Here is a 20482-nt window from a genome sequence, read left to right as displayed (position 1 = left end):
ATTTAATTAGCTTAATGTTTTGGACCAACTGGAATGAACAACATCCAAGTATCATGCGATCTACCCTGACTGGGAAAAATGCTCAAGTGGTGGTCAGTACAGACATTCTCACTCCAAATGGACTCACCATCGACCACCGTGCAGAGAAGCTGTATTTTTCAGATGGCAGCCTAGGAAAAATTGAGAGGTGCGAATATGATGGATCCCAGAGACATGTAAGTGAATTGAGAATTTCTTGATTATAAACTTAAACGTGATACATTTGAAAACTATATGCTTTATACTTGCCTAAAATATGCATATCAAGAGATTTCAAAATAGCTAATTGTTTTAAACAATCCGGTTGAGTAATATATTCAGTGAAAAAGGAAACTGTGGATAATATTTTGAAAACTTACTTCAAGTACATTTGCTACCATAGAGACAGTTTGGCTCTTAAGAACTTTATTCTGGAGAAACAATAACTGATTCTCTAGTAGTTATTAATTGAACTGGAATTGTTAGAGTGATTTGCATAAGCTTCAGTGTTATTTATAATCTTTTTGAAATGTGAAATGAAGTTGGTGAATTGCCCTAGCGGGGGAAGAAAAACATTAGAAAAGAATGAAATGATCTGTTTGGGTCCTCAAAGCAACCCAAGCTTTGAAGAGAGAAGAATGGGATTCCTTTCATATTCAGACACATTCTCTATCTCCTTTCTCTCAGTTGCAAATGAAATGCTAGTGGAAGAGTATGCTGACTCTGAAGAACCCTTACAGCAGATATTTACAGTCTATAGAATAGTAAAATCCCAGTGCCTTGCCCTTATCCTTTGAGGACAGCACTGCTTAGCAACTGGGAAAAATCAGGGTCAGAAGAGTAAGACCTGGGTGGTTACACCACTGGAGAAATCTTTACCCACACATCCCCACCCCAGTGCATGCATGAAGGACAAAATGATCCTGAGTCTTCTCATTCCTCTACTGAATTTCTTGAAGGGTCAGGAGGTAAATATTTGATGCTTCATGTGGACCGTACTGCCTCTGTCACAAGTGCACTGCCTTATAGTGCTAAAGTAGATACAGAGAACATGCACATGAATAGGTGTGGCAGTATTTCAGTAAAACTTTATATATAGAAATAGGCAACCAACCAACAGACCATAGTTTGCTAACGCCTAATCTGCATCATTAAAACAGTTTAATTCAATTGAATATAAACCTATACATATATAAATATACTATGTAGATATATAATATATATTTATACATAATATTATATTGTATTGCATAGGGAGATTGATATTTATCCTATTATATATATATATATATATATATATATATATACACATATATATGTATATGTGTGCGTGTGTGTATTCGTATGTGTTTGTGTATGTGTGCATATAGAAAATGGATGGGTGTGTGTTTGTGTGTGTGTGTGTGTGTGTTTCTTGAAGAAGGAAGAAGCACCTTGATTTACATTCTAGTACAGGCACCTCAACGTCGTGGAGTGCTGTTGTGACTAGCATTGACAGAGAACAGTTGAAGGCCTAATGAACTTTGAAATAAAGGCGAAGACCTGATAAACTCACTTTGTGCTAAAAGCAATAACTCAGATACAGTAACTATGCTTAAATTCTTGGTCTGTGTTTTTCAATTAAAGGTCATGTGACCTTGGGCAAATTATTTAGTCTTTATAAATTTTAGTTTTCCAATACGCAAATTTCCTACCTAATTTTCAGGGCTATTATAGGGATATAGTGCAAAAGTATGTGCCTTAGAATACAGTAAGGAAATCCTTATAATAGGTATTGTAGCTAGTGGATAATGCTTTTGAAAAGACAATCAGGTAAATGATTATCCTGGATGTGGTATTATTTTCCTATATGTTTTGACATAGGTAATGGTTTTATAACTCCTCATAACAACCCTATATCACTTCAACTTATTTTTTATATACCTGCTTTTATTTTCTCCCTTATCTATTCTTAAATATGGCAATTATAGCTACTCTAGGTGGTCCAGCAATCAGATATCTTTAACATAATTTAATTAATTTGTTGTATTCTTAAAATTTATTGAGGTGACAGTGGTCAACAAATCTACATAGGTTTCAAGTGTACAATTCTATAATACATTATCTATATACTGCATTATGGGTTCACCACCCAGAGTCAGTTCTCCTTCCATCACCATATATTTGACCCCCTTTAACCTTTACCACCCTCTGGTAACCACTAAGCTGTTGTCTGTGTCTATGCGTTTTTGTTTCTTTATCTACTTGTCTTGTACCTTTGCTGCCTTCAGTTTCATATCCCACATATGAGTGAAGTCATATGGTTCTCGACTTTTTCTGTCTGACTTATTTCACTTAGCATGATAATCTCAAGATCCATCCATGGTGTCACAAATGGCAGTATTTCATCTTTTTTTGAAGATGACTGAGTAGTATTCCATTGTGCATATATCTTTATCTAATCATCTATCAGAGGACACTGTGGTTGTTTCCATGTCTTGGTCACCGTAAATAATGCTGCAGTGATCATCGGAGTACATATGTCTTTATGGACACATGTTTTCAGATTTTGTGGGTAGATAGCCAGGAGAGGGATTTCTGGGTCATATGGTAATTCTATTCTTAATTTGTTGAAAAACCTCCATACTGTTTTCCATAGTGGTTGTACCAATTTACATTCCCACCAATAGTGCATAAGGGTTCTTAAAGGATTTGTTTTGATGTTTAAAAAAATATATCTAATTATGATTCCAACGCTCCATTTCTCATCCTGGTCCAAAGCAGATACTGCTGGCTGCCTATAGTTAACAATACGGTATCGTATATTTGAAGTTGCTGAGAGAGTATATTTTAAAATTTCTCAAAAAAACAAATTGTAACATGTGAGGCGGTGGATATATTAACTAATGTTATTGTGATAATCATCTTGCAGTATATGCACATTTCAAATCATTATGCTGTGCACTTTAAACTTATACACTGTTATATGTGAGTTTATTTCAGTAAAGCTGGAAAAAAATCTCTGTCCTGTAGAGATGCAAATGTCAAGAGGAGAACATTACTTTAGAGGTTATGGTTTTATGTCCCCATAGGACATTTACCTATTTTGTCTCAAACTTAGAACTACATAATCATTTTCCTCTATTTCTTCAATAAATCAGCTTTGCCATTAAAGCAAAATTCTGGTTAAGTCTGAAAATTAGGAAGGTATTTCAAAGTTTATTACATTCTTACATGCATCTAGATTTTCTCACCTTTGTATTTCTATGACTTCTAATTAAGAGAAAGGTAATATTCTTATTACTAAAATGAGCAATGCATTTTTAAAATGTTTAACATTTTTGAAAAATTTAAGTTAGGGATTATTTATTCACTCTTTTAAACACTTTGCTTACTATTCTTTTATTTTTTTTAAACTTATGTGAGATATCAACTTACTAATCATACTAACAGTCACTGAATGCAAATGGTGCTCTGGATACGGTGCTAAGCACTTTATATTTAATTTTATTTCCATAACATCCCCATGTGGTAGGCATTTTAATGATTTTTCCCATTTTACCAATGAAGAACATGAAGCACAGAGTTCAGTAGATGCCCAGGAGGTCCTAAGCCACAAACATGAAAGAAACAGGGTTCTGTCACTGGCGATCTCTTCCAGTCAGTGCTTTCAACCACTGTGCTATCCCTGGAAGCATTTTCATTTAGAAAAACAGACCCAACTAAATGTACATATGGTTGCAATTTCACATGCCTTGCAACTAGCAATAAATTTGTTTTCTCCTTGTGACTCCTATTTCTTTAACATGTTACAATATAAATCTTTTGCACAAGTCAATATTTTAATTTATTACTGTATATGAAAATATGCCTAGTAAAATCTGAAGTTCTACTTTATTTAATAAACCAAGTAAATTTGCTGCTGTACAAAGTAGGATCCACAGCTTGTCAGCATGCATTACATTATGTTGACACACGTTATAAGAACCTTCATGAAGAAGAAAACAGCATCGTGCTCTAAGTGACACGTTGCCCCCTTAAAAACTGTACTCTAATAAACACATAGAACTTCTACATATTCTTAAAAGTGTTCCTTACATTTTCATCTCTATTATACTAAGGCAAGTTAATTTGGAGATAGAGGCATCAGAGCTGTTTCAAAAGGGGAATATCAGCATTCTACCTCATCATCACTGCACAGACATTTATCACAGCCTTTTGTCTAAAATTATTTAATAGGTATTCTGAAAGTTTAGACATAACACGGCACCTCTTCGGTGGTACATGTTACATAAGGATTTTCATTTTTGCTTTCAGTATTTTTTTCACCTTCATTTTATGTTCCCATTATTTAGGTGCATGAGAAATTGTGCCATTAGAAAAGAAAAACAAAATAAAACATTTATTTACTATTCAAGTTGAAAATTAATATTTACCAAATTTATGTAATCTAATTTTGTTAAAGATATGATTACAAAGTAAATGCTAGAATGGGGAGTTGGAAGCTTATTTAATCCTTTAAAAGTACACTTTTCATGAATACTGAATTTGAGCCTTCTTTAGGTATTAACTAATTACACGAACATTACCAAGCTCTGTAAAGCCCCTGTGCCCTAATCATCTGGCTTTTAATAAAGATGCTTCTAGATAATTTGATTATGGAAACCATAAGACAATAATACAACAAATGCTCCAAGGTTATACAGTCTCTAGTGGTTTCTGTTTCTGTCTTTGAAAACAAAAATTCTGCTTAGTTCTGCTCTAACCAAATAGATACTGTTTTTCACTTACTAATGAGCACATTGAATATTTTGGAAATTCTTCTATTTTTACTTGAAAACCTAGGATAGAAAAAAAAAAGTGTTCTCATTTAACTATAAATAAAAACAAATCTTGACATAACACTTTTCATTTATGTCCTCTGTCTCTTTCAATGCAGATTCAGATAATTCAGCATTTTCCATTATTGCATCTACCTTAGTTTCATAGAAATGATTTTAATAAGGAACATCAAAACTGTAGGCCAAAGTAAAAAGCTTTTATAGGTTATTTTCAAAATTGTCCTTTCCTCCACTCCCTCTCCAAACAAAGCCATAAGAGCCCAAAATAATAGTTCTTTCTCATAATCCTTTCTTAAGACACAAAGCGGCTATCTTGCAAGATAGAGATTTTTCAGGTCTGTTACAGATTCTGTACTTGAAGATGAATTGAATGATGTTTTCCTTTTGTAATAAGTGGAAGTAGCCTGATCTTGGTGAATACTGGCTGTGGGTGGATTGTTTTCTTTTATTTTTAAATCTATATAAAAGACCATTGCAGTCCAAGGTAAATCTACATACTAACACACTTAACTGATGATGTTGTTCATAAAAATTCCGTGTATTAAAAAACAAACAAAAACAAACAAAAACCTTGGCATGAATTGAGGGTCTCGAAAAATAAGGACAGATTGAGGATAAAGTTAATAACAGCAATTCTGTTTTTTGTTTGTTTGTTTGTTTGTTTTAGTTTTAAATTATTGAGCCATAGTCCCAACAGACTTTATTTAATAATTAAAAACAAATAGTTGATACAGATAAAATGACAATGAAAAACTACAAGGCCTGCTGTATTAGGGCAGATTTATACAAATGGGGGCTTTTCAAAAATAATACCTAAGATAAATTCTTGGTTTTTATTCAGTTTCATGATTAGCTGTAAGATGGCATATATGTTTGCCTAGTTAAAACAAACAAACAAACAACAAATAACACATTTATTGTTTATGCAATAAATTGTATAAAAGTTGACAAGTGAAGGGAACAAGCATTATAAAGTCACAGTAGAAGACAATTTAGCAATTCTGTTTTGAACGTAACATTTGACCTCAAACTAGAAACATCTTTTCTACCTCTCTGAACTCACAATGACATCTACTAATTTTCACAAAATTATAGAACATTATTTGTGTTGAATATAGCTATTATTTGTTTTTATACCCAACAAAAGACACTTCTTTCCCCTAAAGTTTTTGACAGATGATTCTTTCATCACAGCTGGAATATTTTCACTTGTTATTTCACTGGGGGTACTTGATGAGGCAACTACTTCTAGTTTTAAGCATTTTCTTTTCTTTCTTTTGAGACAAAATCTGTTTCCTTATGAATTCTGTCTTTACATCTCTATTCAGGCTTCTGAAATAAACTGAAACAAATCAGCTTTTATTTTTCCCACTCAGCGCTTCAAATTTGGTGAAAATGTATTTTGCAGGGTAGACAGGACCTCGTTGGTTTGAGTTAATTTACCATATGTGATATTTTTGTAACAAAATATATCCTCCAAGTCTCCCATGAAATTAAGGAAAAAATTTGTATCTGATCTTCCTGTAGGTGTCACAAGGATATAGGAGTAGCGTTAAACTCTACAAAAATAAAGGGGGCATTCTCTATGTTTTTATTCACTTTAGTTTATGATATAGTTCAAGAATATTGCTCAGTTAGATCATCCTCTTTGGTATAGATCAAACTGGCCGTTTTACATTAAAAGTGCAAGAAAACACTGAACTATTTATTTCATGGGTAGAGCTATAACTCATCACTCAATAATATGTAAGATCCAACTTCTGTTTCCCTCAGTCTCAGTCTTACATTCTGTGACTTTATTATGTTCATTGGATAAAAGTATCTCCATGGGTTTAAAGGTACCTCTCTATTTTGCCAGTAATCAGGATTCCGTGGTCGCCATGACATAGTTAGTGTCCATGGTCAGCACCATGACTTTACCACGAACATACTCAGTGGAGAACAGTGGGATCCACTCTTTCCTATATTTTATATCTAAAATCATGACTTATTTTACAACTAGAACATAAGTTATGTCTGTTCCTGAATTCCATTTTGATTGATCTGAATATCTGAATACTTACCATATTTTCAACTGCCTGTTTTTGTGATCAATCTGTTGTTTCTGTAATTAATTACTAATATAACTATAGAATTTTGTATCTGAGTGTAACTGAGCAGCTAGATCATCTCCTGTTTTCTTTAGAAAAGGTTAAAGATGCAATCTAGCTTATGTTTAAAGTTTACAAAGAAAATATTTATCTTGGAAGAAAAATATGCCTTCTGAAAAAATATTCTGAAAATATATCATAATATCATAGAAGTCTCAGAAACTCTAAAAACTCTTCTGTTGTCTGGTACCTGTTGAAAAAGTGGACCGGTCTTTCTAATATCCTATCTGTTCAGGACTTTGCATTCCCCACTTATATCTTTTTAATTAACTTATAGGTACTAAAGTGTAATCCAAATCAATTCTTAGTTTTATTCGTGCCTGTCAGTTGAATTGAAGTCTTGGATATCAAAGAATGCCTTTTGGACCGTATGTCTTCAATCCTCACAGAAGCTAAGAGTTCCTTATCTGGAAAATTGATATGTAGCCAGCTCAGTTCATTCTAATCTTCAGTTGATCTCTCTGTGCCAAGCCTTTCCTTTCTGCGTGTATGTGTGTGTTCCCTATTGTTTTTATTTCTCACTCCTGTTTTGTTTGCCTTGGGCAACCATACTAATGTAATTGATATATATCCTTTCAATTCATATATATATATATATATATATATATATATATATGTGTGTGTGTGTGTGTGTGTGTGTGTGTGTGTGTGTGTGTGTGTTTTCAAATGTGTCAGCAAAACAACATAATGCTGTTTTTTTGGTTTGTTTGTTTGTTTACATTTTGGAAGGTATGCTACAAGGTACAGCAAAAATGTGTGACAGTGTAAAACCATGGAGTTAAAAATAATGACATTTAGGAAGTAAAAAGTATAGTTATGAATCTTTAAAGACTTAAAATACTATGAAATATAAGAAGACATGTAAAATGTTGTTCAACTTAAAAAGTCAAAAAGTACAACAATACGATAGAAAGGAGTAGCTGGAAAAATAAAAAGTACAGAACAGAACATCCTGTTTGCATAGTTGTGTATTTTCTAACTTTTGATGAAACAGATGATAGTAGAGAACAATTGTATGGAGAGAGGGAGGGAGGGAAGGGGAGGGAGGGAGGGTAGGGGAGGGAGGGAGGGGGGGAGAGAGAGAGAGAGAGAGAGAGAGAGAGAGGTGTCAAATATCCCTTGGGGAAGTAACATAATTGGAATGAAGCTAGACATTACAATCTGAAATATTTCAAGATGTATCTTCTTTAATGAATAGTAAGCAATTTATATTATGCTAATTGATAAAGTTTGGAAAGATTCTTATAAAACTAGTCACTGTGAGCTCACAAATTCAGTACAATGCTATTGCTCTCCCAAAGTGTGTTTGAAGACTGTGTCTTATCTTGGATAACCAAAGGAATTAAACTGTGCACATTTTTGAAACTATAGTTTGAATAAAATCTGAGAGGCTTAATTATTGCATTACATCCTAAGGACTTTAATAAGCTCATACACTCTGCAAATCTTCAGAAAAGAACACAGTATGTAGTTTTGTTCATATCAGAAAACTATTTTTTAAACACGGTGTACCATGGACTTAAGTATTTGTAGAGATCTGAAAAATACTGATATACTATTTATAAGTCACTTAGTTTATTAAAGGAATATTATAGAGCCCATTACTAATCAGTAATCCGGGAAACATCTTTCAATCATGAAAAAAGAAAATAAAAAAAGAAGTGTGTTTTTAAAAACATATTTTATATTTTTTCTTTTAGTTACCTGCTAATATTTAGCTTAATAAATCCATGTATCGGTTTTATTTTATTTTTCTATTAAACTCAGAGTTAGGTTTTATTTTTATAGTTTATCTTAGAGTACGGTCTTATAAAATACAAGTACACACACTTTAAATTTGACTTGTATTGATAAAATATAATAATTGTCTAGATAATCTAATTCTAAATATTGCATTAACTTGTGTGGTGCTCCTGTGTACAAGTACATTGAGAGAACCATTCTTTATTTAATAATATACAATTGAGTACTTTGGAGTGATCTGTGTATTAGGGCAAAACAAACAAACAAACAAAAAAAAAAAACAGACAACAATTTCATTCTGTATTATTTCTGTTCTCTATCTGTCATTTCTGTTGTTCCACTAGCTGAAACAATAACTAATGTGGACAGGGGCTAAGGCAGTGTGATTATAGCCTTTCTTTCTGCAGTTACCCTGTAAGTGTTAATCATTTCTTGGAAGGCATCTGCTACCTGAGTGACACAAAGTTTTCCAAAAGAGATGTTGTTTATGTTCCTCGAAATTGCAATTGCTGATGTTTCTTACTTCTGAGATTCTTTTAGAAACTTTGTCTTTATTTATTTTTTCAGCTTACATTTCCAGACAGATATACTAAGTTCTAAAACTTATCTTTAGACTGAGAAGGAATCAGGATTACCTGTCCCCTAGATAAACACATTCCGATGACATGAACTCTTCTCACTAACAGTACGAAAAGGAGTTTGTTTTTGTAACTAGTCTTAATTGTAAATAAATTAAATCACAAGGGCATTCTACATTGTATGACCCCAAATATTTTCTTTCTACTTATAGAATCAGTTGTTTCATTCCATAAATGAATCAATAAATCTATGTATCTATTTAATCTATATAGGTCTATACTACTACTTTGTGTGATAATATAGTTTTAATTATGCTATGAAACCTACAGGGGCCTAAACTCTGAAAATTCCAGAGTAGGTTTTGATGCACACAAAACTGAATTTTCTGACAACATAAGTTTGAATTACTTAGCCAGGTCTAAACCATATCCTGTTATCAAAGAAAATAAACTGTGGTTTCATTTTTTTTTTTACAAGTAAAACAATTTAACAATTATTATTTTTTAATTTAAAAATCAACATCAGCATGAGGAGTTACTAAAAGTCCATTGGACCAAGAAGTTTTCCACCATTAACGGGAGCCATCCAATATTATGGCACAGATTAGGAAACTGAGGCCAAAATAGGCTAAATTATTTTTTAATGTTCTATGTCTTATAGCTAATGCTGTTTATAATGCTCAACTCTCTATTGAGCATGAACCAATGTCCCTTTATTTAATTTTTTAAAAGTTCTGTAACATCTCCATTCTTATTCTAAAATGAAATTTTATATTATACCTATCTTTATAAATAACTTTTCAAAACTCAATACCTAAATCACAGTAAAAAGAAAATGCATAATTTATGATAAAGTAGGACATATTCCAAAGTGTAAATGCACAAAAAATAAGGGAGAAAACATGAAGACATAATCCAGTGTTTTCACTAAGGCATAGAATCATGAATGTGACAGCTATGAAGCTGGACTTTTTTCAGGTACATTGTACTGGATGCTCAAATACTAACAGTAGTGCCGTCTTGGGTGATGTGATTTTCACAATTGTCGATGAGTTTTTGATAATGTTCTAAATGAAATGAATTGAAGTCATCCCTTACTTTATGTAGAAATTGCAATCCTTCAAAAATTGAAAGTGTATAATAAGCTCTGTAAAACAATGATTTCTGTTGTTTCACTCATACATATACAGATGTTAATTTCTACATTCAGATATTATAAATAGGTTTCACATTTGTGACTGTCTTATAGGACCTTTGAAATTTGGGCTGAGTCTCAGATAATTTATTATATATACCTACCCTATGTATTGCAGGGCTTCCAGATTCTTGGTTCCTAACCACTGAATTTCCTAGCCAACCCCTCCCACCCCTCTACACCCCTACTCTTCAATCAAACAACAACAACACCACATTTTCCAAAACTTTGAAAAGAGAGGGGGACTGCTTCCATTGAGCACCAGTCCTGATGTGGCTTGATTGATTAGAGCCCAAAGACATTAAAACACTGGTCTTCCTCCTAAGAGAAATAAAGGTTGTGGAGGTAAAAATAATGGATCGTGTTGTCTACATTTTATCACCTGTAACTATGATGTATACATGTTACCACAGGGTGATCACAATAAGTTTCATATGACATTAAGACAGTGAAAAACATGGGTACCTGATGAGAATAACACAGAAGTGCAAGAAATCTGAAATTGGTATTAGATGAAATTATTTTAATTCCTGACTCTGGAGACAATTAATTTAATTTCCTGGAGAAATTAATTTAATAATCTTGAATCAAAGGTTGTACATTTTGATCTAAGTTAAATATTATTTCCAAACTCTAACCTTTTATGATTCTACCATTGGTTATGTGGAACTCAGCTGGATCAGGCTCGGGATCCATCTTTTTACACATTAATATGCATAATTAGATGATGCCACATCTTGGTTAATAACCGTTGTAATCATGTAGCCAGTCTTAGCAGCAAAGTAGAATGTACTGCTGTTCAAGAAACAGTATGATGTGGCAGAAATTAATGTTAGTTTGTGGAGTTAGACATGAAATTAAAACTTGGATTCTTGACATATGTTTAATTAATAAACTTGGGGCATTTTCTTAATCTTTTTATGTCTTAGTGTTTCATTTTGTTTTGTTTTTCCTGTATAATAGGACTGATAGCTTATGTCTCACAGAGAGTATTTTGAAGAGTTGAAGTAACTATTACATGCAACTGGTACCTGACACTAGTTAGCAACAAATGCCAAATCTTGTAAAACTGCCATTGAATAATACAGTTTAAAAAATAAACCAAATTTAACATTTTGTAACTACATTTACTATCACATATACATTCATATGAACATGAATTATATCAATTAGAATAAATAATCAATTATCTCATTGCCTCTTCTATTAGATTACTAGTATCTGAAGAAATAGAATTTGTGTTCATCCTTATAGCTCCCAAGCCAGTAGCTCAAAGTGTGGTGCATTGCTGCATTCAACAAATGTTTTCTGAAGCAATGAGTAAATGAATAAATAAACTAAAAGTGAAATTATATATACAAAAAATTCCCCGAATAAAACAAAGAAGTGAACAGCTTTAAAAAACAAAAAAGCCAAATTAAATCTTAGCTATTTTGAAGGCTCAGCCATTCAGGGTAATTTTCTGAAATCTATACAATTGATATTCCTATTTGGTAAGATAAAATGTTATTGCAGTAGGGTTAATGGTGTTTATTTCTAATACAATTCCTTTGATTTAAATTCATATGCATTTCAGTGATGTTTCAGCTTGGTTAGTCATGAAAATTAAAGTGTTACTGTAGCTGGACACTCTCAAAAGAGATGTGTCCTTGGAGAAGAATCCTGGTCAGTGTCCAGGGCAACTAGTGTATTCACCTAGAAAATGACTGGTGTCCCTTCAGAATGTGATACTGATATTGATGGACTAATTTAATATTTCTTGGATGCTTTCAATTTGTTAAATGTCAGACAGAATTTTCTAAAGACCAGCAGCCACCTGTACCACCAGAGTCATTGTAGAAATGTGTATACAAAGATGAAAAGAGTAGATAGGTAAAGAAAACCATTCTTCACATATTCTCTCTCTCTCTCTCTCTCTCTCTCTCTCTCTCTCTCTCTCTCTCTCTCTCACACACACACACACACACACACACACTCAAAATAGCATATGTCTTCCAAATTAATTTGCTTGCAAGTTTTCATATTTAAATTTAGGAAATTCTGAATTTCCTTACTGAATTTGTCTCTACTCTCAATTTCTGATTTTTTTTGTATTATTCTCTAGCTGATATTAATGTATATCTTATTAGTTTCACACGCACAAAAACCATCATGAATTTATTTAAGCTTGAGACAATATCTTGAATTTTTTGTGTCTTTCTGCGTCTGACTCTTGAAAACATTTAGAATGTCAGCAAACTGATCAAAATCAGTTATCTCAACTGTTTAAAAATGAGTCAATTAGTTTACTCATGCACAGTGTGACTGTAAATAAATAACAAAAGCATAAATGTATTCCTGAGCTTTCCAGCAGCCAAGGCATCAAGGGCAGCCTATTAAGTTATAGAGTACTTTGATTTAGTTGAAGGGAACAGAACTGTTTATCAGAAAAAATAGATGTTTTGGTGGTCCTAATACTTAAAAGACTATTATAACAAGATATTTTATTTGCACGAGGAGTTTTGAGAACGTATAAAGACTAACGAAAATCAAAATACTAAATAATTTCTACTAGCATGTACTAATAAAGTATCAAAGAAATATGGTTAGCCATCGACATACAAAACTCATTCAATAATTTGCAATTAGGTTATTAAATTATTAAAACAACAAACTGATAGTAAAAAAATGAATGAGGTTAGTAAAATACATGAGCTAAGTTATTGCATAATTATTAAAGGTCAATAAGTAAAAAAGAAAAATTGAAGGAAAATGTAAATAATGATAACTAAAGGTACATCTTAGAGGTGAGTAAAACTCAATAGTTATATACATGAAAGGAGGAACTGTGAAAAATAAGCAGTACTGAACACTCAGGTAATATTTCCACCAAAATTAAAAACAAAAAAAAATTTAAAAGAAAAAAAGGAAACCCTATGCATCACCTCCTCCTGAGAAGCGGCCCAACAGTTTTCAGGATTAGGAGCTGGAGCTGAGCACATTGGGGAAAGGAGGGTGTTATTTCATGTGGTTCTACTGGCAACATCAGAACCTGAGCCTAATCAGCTGACCAGACTGTCTACACCTGGGGCTCTGAATGATGGGCCTGTTAAAGGGCTTGTTAGTTGAATGAAAAATAAATGTTCCAGAATAACGTTGCCTGAGGCAGGGAAAAAAAGAAAAAAGCACACTTCTTTTAATTTGTCAATAATATATCAGAAGAGGTATAAGTATTTCTTAATATCAAACACTCATTAGAATCCCCTGGGCACTTTTTTTTTTTTTTAAATGCTGATGCCTGAGCCCCACCTAAGAATAATTTAAATCAGAGTGAGTCCTGGGTCTTAATTGTAAAGCTGCCAGTTGATTTTCATGCATAGTCAAAATTAGGATTTACTGTTATAAGCTACCATAAACATAAAGGAGATTTTAAGCAAGATGTCATCAAACAATACTAAATGAGAGTATCATTTTTTTTTTTTAATCACAGTTTTGGTCCCTGTCACCTGATTCAGAATTTCTAGAGAGTTTACGTTAAGAATCATCATAATGGGGTCTTCCTGGTGCCTAGCACATTTCCCCCCAAATATGAGACCCTTATCATTGATATCAGGGGGTACACAGCCACAGCATCAATTTAAATTGAATGATGCAATATGAAAAAATTATTCTATTCTCAATGCTTTTGCAATCCTCTGATTGATTTAGGAAAAAAGATTAAGTGTTTTGCTAGTATATATTTAAGATCCCCTGTGACACACTCCATTACTGAGGAAGGTGGGAGAGAGATCTCAGATCACAATTCGCTGGATAATAGTATTTAATTATAATTTGATAGCATCATTTTAGTTTCATTGTAGATTTTTTTAGAGTTGGTTTCTATGTCTTCTGACTGATATTGGATTTTCCATTATGGTAATGAGTCAATTTAAAGGACAGTTCAAAATAAATGATAGTCTCATTCAGATAATGACAAACAAAATGTCAAAACATTTATCTCCGTCCAGATTTGTAAAGAAAGAAACAAAAAAAAAACAGATCCTGAGAAAAGAGCTTATATTCTGATTCCTCATTAGGTATGCAATACCAGGAAACAGAAGTGAGGGAATAGGAGAATGGGCTGAAAAGGAAGGAGAGAATATATGAAGAGGCATGCTATAGAGCTGGCAACTTTTTGGTATCGAGTGCAATGGATTACTTCACCTCCTGACACCGTCTTTAGAGAGGCCATATAAACAACTACATGTTAGGACAGTCAATAGGAAAATAGTGTCAATGAAAGGAGAAATATATTTCTGCTGGCCCTTTTCTCTTGGACATAAATTTGATCCATGGGTCATTAATTACCCACTGTCTTGGGGAGTGGTCAGAGGCTCCAGGCACAGGCATGAAGCAAGGGCACTGTGTGCACATAAATGTCATCACATTCATTTTGGCAACAAACAAAACAAAATGAACAGACATACCAAATACTGGTCATGACTTCTAGAGCCATGTGTGCCGAGAGGATGTGAGGTGTTTTGTAAGGCCTATCTAATACAACAATAGTCAAGTGACTAATGACTGGGAAATATAACCTGAACAAGGACTGTACATTCAGGACCAGGGACAGTGACAAACTGCCTTTATTCTGACCCTCCTAAAATTTACAAATGTTTATAACAGTACTCTTGTGTGTTTGAGCTGCTTCACAAAAGGTTTTTACTAATAGCTGTCATTTAGTGGGTGGCTAGCAGTATTAGTTTGCATTTGACATGATTATCACCAAAGCATCTATTATTATTGTTGTTTCCATTTACCAGTGAAGTAGTGAGGTGTTGAAAAATTAGCTAAATTGAGGTTAGAAATCAAATCATAGTCATGAAACACAAAGATCTAAGTTATTTCATCTGCAGTGTGTTATCTTACCAGTACATGATATTTCTACAAATGAACCTCCTTGTATATTTCTTTTTATTACCAGCCCTGTCCTTAAAAGAGCTTTAGCATTCTTCAGTGTGTTTTCAATGTGCCAATCTTATCCTTACACCTGATTATATACTGTACAGACCTAAGATTGGGGGAATGTGTTACATAACAGACCAGTGCTTCTCAAACATTAATATGCATTGAAATCAGCTGTGGATCTTATTACAATGCAAATTCTGATTTAGGTCTGTTGGACCAGTGATTCCTAAAAAACTTTCCCCACTTTTAGTAGCATGGGTGTAAATGTTATTAACTATAAAGTGTTTTACTTAATTATAGATACTTGTAATATATAATCCAAGTAGTGAGATAGTCCTCAAACATGTGGCAGAGTTGCTTGAAGTATGTTAAACTTTTTTAATCCTGGAATTCCTGGACATAGCAACATTGTTATTGGGGAGGGTGAGAAGATGCATTTAGAGAAATAGAGAACAGGGTTTGACTACAAGCATCCGTATGTTATCAAACAAGCCCAGCTTTATGATGAGACAGATTTTAGTGAATGAAGTCATTTTTATCTAGCTCAATAAATATTTATTGAATGAAAGGAAGAAACAATTATCAATAATTACCATAGAAGAATAAGTTATAGTAAAATACTTGACATGTTAAACTAGTGATAAAAAATTCTTGAAGTTTGAAAACTAAAATATTAAGTGATTTACTTAAGATAGACCGATGTACCCCTTAGAAATGCCACTCTGTCAAAATGTTAAAGTAGGGAAAACAACAATTATGAAATACAAAATACATATAACAAGTATATTATTATTTGCTTATGGGGAAATAGAAATAATTAAAAAGAAAATGCTTACATAAGCAAAGCGATTGTTATAAAGGAGTAATATTTAAGACTTGTTTACTTTTTAATTTATGTGAACAAAAATAGTAAATAAAAGGCAATACTTTTAATGATGTTACTTTCATTTAAATACCTAAAACTATTCAGAAAATTATTCAAAAGAAGCTTTCCATTCTGACTTCAGATCCTCCCACTTTGTCTTCTTCTGGCAAACTTAAATAAAGTAAATAAAAGTAATGATGCAAGGTCCTTGTCTGTAACTGGGCTCATGGAGGCCTCACCCTGCTGAAACACTGCTTTAACAAATTACACAAGTAGTGTAGTTCTTTTGATTTATTATTGCAATAGATCACGAGCAGGATGACAGACATAAACGTGTCCCATAGACAGCTGGGCTTCACAGTGTTGTATTTCTCTTTCCTCATTTTCAAGTGCTTAGTTTAGAGAGTAAGAAAGAAAACAAATTGACACATACGGGAGGATATTTCTGAAGCAGCCCTCCGCATAGACTCTGGAAGTAACAGCATTTAAATTAAGAAGTCTCTGAGCTCTTCTTGCTTCTAGTCCCTCCCAAAGGACAGTTTTAAAAAGATATTGAAAAATTAACTTGTGTCAATTAGGTTTTGTGAATTCAAGACATAGTTGTTTTTTTTTCTTATTTATGTAAAATACATAATGACAGACTTCATCTAGATGCATTTCCTCTTTTTTTCTCTGAGCTATTATGAGCATCATGAAAATTGGAATTACAGACTTTTAATATCAAAGTATCACCCAATAGATTGTTATAACCCTGCCTTAAAAAGGAAAGTATTTATTCTGGCATGAGTCCCATCATTTTTTTTTTTTTTTCAGGCTTTATACTGAGGTGTAAATTATATTTTTCCTTCCTTGTTGAAACCGTGCTTTATCTTGGCTCCTGAGAGCATTTCTGCAATTGGGCACAGGGGCTCATAATAATGTATGTGGTCATCTATTCTCTGTTCTTTGTATCTACCTGGACAGCTGTGTAAAATGCATGATGTTATTTGATCTTTGTCCCTCATCAACATTTCATATTACACGACTTTGTTTTGTCAAGAACTGTGAGGGTTCTGAGATGTTACCCTACTTCCCAGATTTTATATATATATATTCATACACACACACACACACACACACACACACACACACACATATGAATATTGCAGAAACGCATTACACAGAGTCAAGGAAAAGAGTCTTTTATTGCTACTTAAAACCAGATTAATAGCCAGAGTAGCAGTGAAGAATTAGTCCTCTACATCTAGACCTGAAGTAAGACAATATGAGCTGATGGAATCTTTTAAAGTAGGTGGCAGTTTACATCTCAAAGACAAGAATAGAAAACGTTGGATTTTCTTCACTTATACATATATATAAAACAGAGAGCACCCTCACCTTTTCTTCCTAATAAGAAAGATGGGGAAAAATAAAAAGTTTACTCCTTTGAAACTGAATGCAAAGGGTCCTAGGTTCTCACCCTAACCTTTTGGAGTATAAATATCTTTTCAAGGGGCAGATAAAATCTGAATGTCTTCAGCTTTTAAGGGCCAAAACTGTGTCCGAATTTTGGGATTCATCCCTTTTGACATTTCCAGATAATGGCCAGGTCTTCCTCATACTTTGCAGTTTAATGTAGGAACTTGGCCAGGCTGCCACTTGGCCCTCCAGGGGACATAAATTGTATTATCCTTTAAGATCAGAGAAATTAGCTACAAAATGGATACTGATACAGTTTTCATGACATGTAAAGGATACAGTGTTTCTAATGAAAGTGAAAGCAAATATTCTCTAAATCAATATTGTGTTTATCTCAGGAGGCTACAACTTTTTGTAAGAGTACTGAGAATTTCACGGAAGTTTTGGTTTTTCACAATGCCATATTATGCAGTTTTCTTATCCGCTTTAAAGAATTTAAGATTCTCCTTTTCCTTTCCTTTCTCCTCTTTCTCTGTTTTTTTTTTTTGTCTTCTTGTCCCCATCAATTTCCTTTCTTTCTTTCGTTGCTTTTTGTTTGTTTGTTTTTGCTTTTTGTTTTGTTTGTTTGTTTTGTTTTTATCTCCATTCTTTTGCCAAGGTAAACAGTAAACAAAACAGACAAAAATGTCTGCCTTTATAGGAGATTATATTCTGGGCGGAAGGCAAACATTAAGCAAGATGATTACATAAATACATGGTAAGTTAGGTAGGCATAGATACTGAGAAAAAAAATCATCTTAAGAAAAAGCGGTTGGTAGTTTTGAGAGAGTGATAGGGGAAGACTTCAGTGAGGCAATGACTGAAGTGAATACCTAAAGGAAGTGAGAGCTAGTTAGCTGGGTGGGCATTTGTTGGAAGGGCAGCCTAGGCAGAGAGAACTACAAATGCAAAGGACCCTGGGGAGGAATCACAACTGGTGAGCAGGAAGAGACCTGTGTGGCTGGAAAGAGAGTGAAAAGGAGAACAGTAAAATAGTAATTTTCCTATTGAGTATTCATTTCCCTTGTCAATCTCACATTGTACCTCACATGGTATCGTGTTGACTGACTAGCACCAGCACGTTAGCTGCATAAGAACTGGTTAAATTCATCTTCCCTTTCCTAAACAGTTTGTGTCTTTGTAGCTGGGAATAAAACTGAAGAAAAACTGAGGATCATGGATTTGATAGAGTAGGGTTTCAAACAATTATTTTTTTCTCTTAATGATCAAACATTTTTTGCTCATTGGTAATTTCCAAAGACCAAGTAAGAGGTTGAAAATACTCATCATGAACGTTTGAGCTGCCATCACTCTCCATTTTTTTTATTATGAAGTTTAAAGTCATTGTTTTTCTTATCAATGATTTTTTATGGTTAAATTTTGAACCAGTGAGATTATAAATGAATGTTTATTAGAAGTATTTCTAATAAAATAGATCACATTTATTTATTAAGATTTTAAAAATGTATAATTTTTAAAATGAGGTCTGACAGTTATGTTTGCAAATTTGTTGCAATGATGTTGCTAAACTTTTTTGATATCAGAGGGATTATTCATTATGAATTTATAACAGCTGAACAAACAGTTAACCAAGTTTACTATTTGGAAGTGCTGAAAAGGCTGTGTAAAAACGTTAGACAACCTCAACTTTTTGCAAACAATTCATGGCTCTTGCATCACGACAATGCACCAGCTCGCGGGCACTGTGTGTAAGGGAGTTTTAAGCCAGGGACACCCTCCCTACTTACCTGATCTGACCCCCAATGATTTCTTTCTCTGCTCAAAGAGAAAGGAAATATTGAAAGGAAGGCATTTTGATGAGATTCAGGACATCGAGGGTAACACAACGACAGCTCTGATGGCCATTCCAAAAAAAGTTCCAAAATTTGTTTTGAAGGGTGGACTAGGTACTGGCGTCAGTGCATAACTTCCCAAGGGGAGTACTTCGAAGGTAACCATAATGATATTCAGCAATAAGGTATGTAACACTTTTTCTAGGATGAGTTCATGAACTTAATGGTTGGACTTTGTATATTCAACTGTATCATTATTTTTTTTGCTAATACCTATGACTAAAGTTCTGAAGGTTAAGAGGTTGTTTAAATCAAAAATCTAGAAAGTGAGGAAGTAAATCAATCAAGGAAATAGATAGTGACAGCAGATTCCAAAGTCTATATTGAACAAAGTTATATAACACAAATGCAAGTATGTCACCACAGAAATATTATACAAGTATGACATTACTAGCCTCACTGCCTTGAGAGACACTAGTGGAACTGTAAACTAATTTTTAAAAAGTTTAGACAGATGGATCAATGTCAAAAGCATCTGATTTATTGCAGTTTGTACTCTGCTCATCTTTCAAAATTGGTATTTCAATAAACCTCTGTGTTTTCCAGTGGCAAATCTCTATTGATCACAGATTGGGTAGGATGGAACATGGAACTGAACTTGGCAATAATTTGATTTATATGGGACATCCTTTGTCCATCCAATATTAACAATTAACTGCACTAGTATATTATTCCAAACAGAAAACTCTTACATTAAAAGAGACCAATGCAATAGTTTAATTAAAGAAATAAACTATTCTAATAAATTGGGGAGCATATGTAGTTAGAAGAAACAAACAAACATTAATAGAAAGGAGCGTGTAAGAAAGGAGACACAGGTGTCAATGTATTTATTTTTGGAAGCAAAAGAATGAGGTAGGTAACCAATGTAATTGAAATTCAACTGTTAGAGTAAAT

At 33.2% G+C, this 20482-nt stretch overlaps 1 protein-coding gene across 5 annotated transcripts in view; it reads left to right on the top strand.

The window, feature by feature from the left end:
• Positions 1 to 20482, top strand: part of LRP1B (LDL receptor related protein 1B) — a 1798389-nt gene that overhangs the window by 1464684 nt on the left and 313223 nt on the right. For all 5 annotated transcript variants that reach the window (XR_012497488.1, XM_074335786.1, XM_074335783.1 and 2 more), the window contains one exon: positions 11 to 215. Coding sequence is in view for 4 of the 5 variants with exons in the window: in XM_074335786.1 (XP_074191887.1) it covers positions 11 to 215 (205 nt within the window). In the remaining variant the exon portion in view is untranslated. The remainder of the gene's footprint in view (positions 1 to 10; positions 216 to 20482) is intronic.

The sequence above is a fragment of the Rhinolophus sinicus genome, linkage group LG01, assembly GCF_036562045.2.
Source record: "Rhinolophus sinicus isolate RSC01 linkage group LG01, ASM3656204v1, whole genome shotgun sequence".
Classification (NCBI taxonomy): Eukaryota; Metazoa; Chordata; class Mammalia; order Chiroptera; family Rhinolophidae; genus Rhinolophus; species Rhinolophus sinicus.
This window is presented reverse-complemented; position numbering and strand designations above follow the sequence as displayed.